This window comes from Vicia villosa, linkage group LG7 (assembly GCF_029867415.1).
Source record: "Vicia villosa cultivar HV-30 ecotype Madison, WI linkage group LG7, Vvil1.0, whole genome shotgun sequence".
NCBI lineage: Eukaryota > Viridiplantae > Streptophyta > Magnoliopsida > Fabales > Fabaceae > Vicia > Vicia villosa.
In genome coordinates this window covers 67,961,560-67,967,502 of record NC_081186.1, presented here as the reverse complement: position 1 = coordinate 67,967,502, position 5,943 = coordinate 67,961,560, and the positions used below count along the sequence as shown (strand labels likewise).

The window sequence follows — 5,943 nt, the reverse complement described above, 5'->3', positions numbered from 1 at the left end:
CCAAATATTTTTCGTTCATTTTTCTCTTTTTTATGTTAACTATTATCTATCTCAATCTCTTTATCTTTTAGTTAGAGAGATATATAAAAACAAGAAAGCAAAGAAGAAAAAAAACAGAGATGTTATTTATGGTAGTGAAATACTTTAGCAATAAGATTTTATATTTTTATTAATATTTAGCAATAAAATTTTTATTACTAATATTTATGATAATGAGCGAGTTCACGCGCTGCAAAAACAACTTGCAATGTGTTCTCCACAACCTTCTCTATATATACCCTCTTCTCCAAATCATAGACTATAAAAAGCCCCAATTTTCTTCGCTCCCAAAATTGAACGTAAGAACCAAAACTGAAAGAAGCACCATCACAACAAGAACAAACAAGAGAAGAGAAGAACGCTACTCCAAACTCTCTAACGTCGCTTCCGATTCGTAATTCCAAACCCTAGATCTCCTAATTTTCTTGCAATTTTTCATTTTCATTTCATCATCGTTATCATTATCATAATTTTTTCTTCATTTTTTCTTTATGTTATCAAGATGATTATTTAAATCGTATTTTTTCGATGTAGATCGTGTTTTTCAAGGTAGAATGGCGACGTTTGAACTTTACCGTAGGTCCACGATTGGAATGTGTCTCACTGAGACTTTGGATGAGATGGTTCAGAATGGAACTCTTAGTCCTGAGCTTGCTATTCAGGTTCTCGTTCAGTTTGATAAGGTAGGGTTTGGAGATGGTGCTAGGAGATTAGGTTTTTGGATCTGGTTTAATGTTGGTTTTGTTTAATTGATTTTGATTTGCATGTTTGTTTTGTAGTCTATGACTGAGGCTCTGGAAACCAAAGTTAAGAGCAAGGTTTCAATCAAGGTAACATTGGTTATCCTGTTTGATGCTTATCTTTTTTGTTAAATAGTGTAAGATGTTGAAATTTTTATGTGGGAAATGTTGGTTAGTTCTGTAGCACCGACACCTCTGAAAAAGTGTGTCTGTAACTGTATCGTGTCGATATCTGAAACCAACACCAACACTTATTATTCATTTTTAAAAATTATTACTGGTGTCGACGTGTCAGTGTCAGACACGTGCTTCCATCTTACGCACACTCAGATTTAAGAATAGCTAACCACTGCCGATGGATTTGCTTAACTCACACAGAAACACGTCCTTAATTTACGTTTGGTTAATTTTATATGTTATACAATAAAATAGTTAATAAGATAAAACATAAATTTGTGTTCACACTTACCTTTTAATTTATATGAAGTTTCATAGACCTGATCTACTAATTAGAATTTTCAATCTGATCTCCGCATTGACTAGTCTTTACCTTTCTATCCAATCGTTGAGTGTGTCAAATAATTTTTACCTTTCAATTGTGTGAAATTTCATAGTCTTGTTTTCTTTATTTAAAGTTTTATTCCAATAATGGAGTTGATAAAATTTATACTAATTTGTAGAAATTTATTAGAGGCGGTAATTATGAATTACACACGTTACAACGATTCCTAGAGAGAGGGGGAGAGAATGAATGAAGTTACTCCAGGAGTAAATTTTTTAGAGATATTCCTAATCCTCACCTTTGATCTTATGGCTAAAAGTAAAGTTTGATTACATATCACATGGAAGTTTTCATGATTTTATTCCTCACTTTTTCTAGATGTTCTTCAGTCAGTCCTCTGAAATTCATTCACATATTTCCAAGTGCACCTTGCTCTGGCTATGAATTGCTCGAAAAGTTTTGTTGTTGGCTGCCATAAATATTGCCTTCTTCTAAAACCAGTTATCACATTCATGTCTTACAGATTTTTAAACTGGCATTCCTTTACAGTATCCTTCAAAGAAATTTGTGTGTTAACTCAGATGAATTTCTGCTGCTAAGTACACTGTTAATAAATCATAAACTCACTCTAAGTCAACATATCAGGATAAACAAGGATCCTTGTCTAAAGGCTTATAAATAGGGACCTAACCCTCGATGAAAAATCAATACATACATTGATAACAAATAAAAACCTGATTCAAATGTTAATTGGATTCAGAACCACAATTTAAGAATTAGAAATAAATAGGTATTTAAATCCCAACCAGAATCGAATTGAATAGAAAAATAACAGCAAATTGAAGAGCAGTTGCGGAAAAATTTGAAGACGAGTGGAAAAATAAGGAAGGTTGGTCAGTGTTATTAAAAACTGATTAAGCGTCGCTATACCACTATTATGTATCGAATTGAATAGGAAAATAACAACAAATTGAAGAGCAGTTGCAAAAAAATTTGAAGACGAGTGGAAAAATTAGGAAGGTTGGTCAGTGTTATTAAAAACCGATTAAGCGCCGCTATACCACTATTATGTATCGGAATTTATGCTAGCCGATATGTTAACTCTTTTATTTGTTATACTGGTTTGTGTTGATCTTTTCACATTTAATGAATATCGGAGTTCTGTGTTTTAACAGTGGCCAAACTCTTTAAAACATTAATAAATATACAAAATCTCAAGTGGTGGGTCGATCAGTTAGTCGGATCTATATATAATATCTAAAGCAGTAAAACCCACTACCGTTATGCCCCCATCATCAAATAACAGTTCTGTTCTCCATTTCGATGCTTCATCTCCTTCATGCAATGTATGCAACTATGCATCATGTTTTATTAGTTGTTTGAGATTTTAAGTTTTTTGTTAGTTACATTTTTAATACATGTTTATGCAGATTTTATTCGTATGCAACATGCATTGTGCTATAATTATACAGTTACTTATATTTCAACCGCTTTATGGCTTCCGCCATTTACCTGTTGTGCTGTCTGCTATTTTTCATATCGGATTTCTGGCAATATGCTATTTTCTGTGATTCGATATTATTAACACTGGGTCGGTGAACCGAGAAGCATTCAACCAAAGTGAACACATATTTTCTGGGCCACCACTGTAAACGTATCTTTGCCGCAAGCCCGCCACAACATTTTTGGGATCAAGTGAGAGTAATTAGCAACGAATTGTAAACCACCCCATTAAAACTAAATATTGGGGACAATGTGTTAGTTGATCCCTTCTTTAATACATATTCCCTCAGTCCTAAATTATAAGCATCATTAGCAAAAATGCCAAAATCTAAGTCTGCTTTTAAATTACTAGATGCATTTATTAGTTTTGGGATTCTTTGTTAATGGCTCAAAAGGGTCTGACTGTTTGCTGGTTCTATTCAATAGATTTGTTTAGGATATTTTCTTGTTGTCTTCAGAAATGTTTTCCCCTTGATTTCTATGGTTTAGGTACACAATGACGGTAAGTAATGGCTATTAACATGCATACTTTTTAGAACAAAGAGTGGCATTTATATGTAATCGTGTAGACTTGAGTGTGTATTATTATGGTGATCTTAAGAACAAAGAGTGGCATTTATATATAATCGTGTAGACTTGAGTGTGTATTATTATGGTGATCTTAAGAATAAAGAGTGGCATTTATATGTAATTGTGTAGACTTGAGTTCTTTTCTTGGTTATTTTCATAACTATGTCCTTGTTTTGAGTAGAAAAATAGATTTGTTCAAAGTTTAATCTATGGTTATGCACACTATCATTTTTTTACTTAAAACATAACACACTAGATTCAAACAGACTGTTAATTTATGGTTATGCATTCTGTCATTTTTTACTTAAATTTTAGCACACTAGATTCAAATGGACTGTGTTGGCATCTCTATTATACCAAGATCACCTTTTTACTTAATTTTATGGCTCTGAACATTTGAGGTTCTTTTGCAAGGTATGAAGTTGGCCTATATGTCTTTTTTATCGCCACAACTTCTATACTATAGTGTTTTGACTACTACCAAGAGTATCAATTATTTTATCATCTCTTTTTGAGGGGATCGGGAAAGACTAAGTACTAAGTAGACTCTGTTGAATAATGGGGTTGTATACTATTGTGTCTCATGTTGAATATGACAATTGTGGTTCTTTTATGTAGCAATTTTCTTTGTGGAAATATCCAGTTGACGAGTTTGTTTTGCTTCTCATGATGACTAACTGTATATAAGGAACAGAAAATGGAAACCTTTGATTTAACCCACTCTAACCACAGAATAGTTTTATCTTGGTAGATTGATATAATGGTCATATCCATCCATAATATTTTTCGTTATCCGAGCTTTGAATTTACTAGTATTTTTGTTTCTTATTTTGTTTCAGATGACTATAGCTGAATATCAACATAATGGAATTTATGTAATTATTTCCCTTGTCTTTTCACTAAATTTTCTCCTTTTTCTTTTGAATCACAGGGACATCTCCATACATACAGATTTTGTGATAATGTTTGGACCTTCATCTTACAAGATGCTTTGTTGAAGAATGAAGACAGCCAAGAGAATGTTGGACGGGTTAAAATCGTGGCATGTGACTCAAAGTTGCTCAGTCAGTAAGATGCCCAAATTCTGTCACGTTGTCATGATCTGCTGGTACTATGGGAATGGTGGCTACAGCATAGTGTTGGATGGCCTTAATATTTTGCATGAACTAGCATCTACGTTATGTTACTGTAGTCTTATATAAGGCCTTCAATCTTCATGTCATTAGATAATTAATGTTGTATTAAGAACATATCATATGGGAATTGGATGAATCTAACCGTAATTCGTTCTTTTTTCCATAAGTTGTTAAATTAATGTATGGACTCAAAGGGAGCCAATCCTTTTCCTTTATTTAGCTCCAGAAAACTATAGTTTGAGAGGTTAGCTACCTTCAAAGCTATGAGCTATTACTAGATTCGGTTTTAAGTATATGTTTTTTTTCTGTCTATTAAATTTTTACTGTCATACTATCACCAAACTATAGCATATTAGAGTTGTGGACAATTCCCTGATAGTAGGTCTACATGATTTCAATAATTTAACTGGCCATTCTCACATATTTCCATAATATCCATATTACTTATGTCAAAATTTTATTATGTTCGGACGAAAAATCTGAAAAATCTAGTAGGACAATTAAAATAGTTGATCCAAAATGAAAAATTTTGGTAGTGTATATAAAAAATTTGTATCCTGGATATTTTAAAAAATCGGTATGTGGTGAAACAAATTGGATTTTTAAAAAGCTTTACTGGGTTTTTGGATTTTTTTTTGCTAAATGTCGAAATATTTGGTAGTTTAAAAAGTATTGGTTTTTTCAAAACCATCCTTTATATTACAGATTTTTAGTTGATCTATTAAAAATTCGATAGTGTAAATTTAAGGGTAGAGATTTTTGCTGACAGTTTTGTATGGCTGTGATTGCGTCGACCGTTTTGTGTGGTCTAAAATGAATATGAATTTGTATAAATAGGGGTCATAAAACATCTTACAATGTATAGGGGTCATGCGTTTTTAAGAAAAAAACTTATAATGTCTCACTATTTGTTTAAGGCAGAAGTGACATATTTCAACGGGGTGAAAACTCCAGTTAAGTTTGAGTTCTCAGAGGATACCAGATGTCTGGCTCTTATGAGATCCAAGTTAGATAATATGTTACTCCACATCGAAAAAGAAAGGTGAGTAAGATCGAGTTTCTTGCACCATGGATTGATGCCGATGAAAGTGTGAAATACAATCTATTGAGTTGAAGAGTGATGAAGATTCGAAGGTTATGTGGAAAATATATCACTATAGGCTAATTAAGAGACTGGTCAAGGTTGATTGCGACCATTTCTAGATCTATCGACGACATAATCAAGATGTTGAAACGTCCAGAATCATCTGATAGTATTTAGGTTTTCTTATTTATTATTGCTTTATTAAGTTATGTAATCGGTTGTCTAAGTTATGTAACAATTTGTTAAATGTTAAGTTATGTACATCATGTAATAATGGAAGTGGCAAAATATTATCTAATAATTTGTGTTGTGCAAATGACTGAGTAATATTACACATAATATTCAAATAATACAAAAATGATAATAAAG

At 32.3% G+C, this 5,943-nt stretch overlaps 1 protein-coding gene across 1 annotated transcript; it reads left to right on the top strand.

Moving 5' to 3' along the window:
- The first annotated feature begins 234 nt into the window (after nucleotides 1–234).
- Nucleotides 235–4,783, top strand: LOC131620682 (transcription initiation factor IIA subunit 2). The gene is made up of 4 exons (XM_058891823.1): nucleotides 235–433; nucleotides 574–722; nucleotides 819–869; nucleotides 4,286–4,783. The coding sequence occupies exons 2-4, from the start codon at nucleotides 594–596 to the stop codon at nucleotides 4,424–4,426; spliced, it is 321 nt and encodes a 106-aa protein (XP_058747806.1). The 5' UTR covers nucleotides 235–433; nucleotides 574–593; the 3' UTR covers nucleotides 4,427–4,783.
- The last annotated feature ends 1,160 nt before the right edge of the window (nucleotides 4,784–5,943 follow it).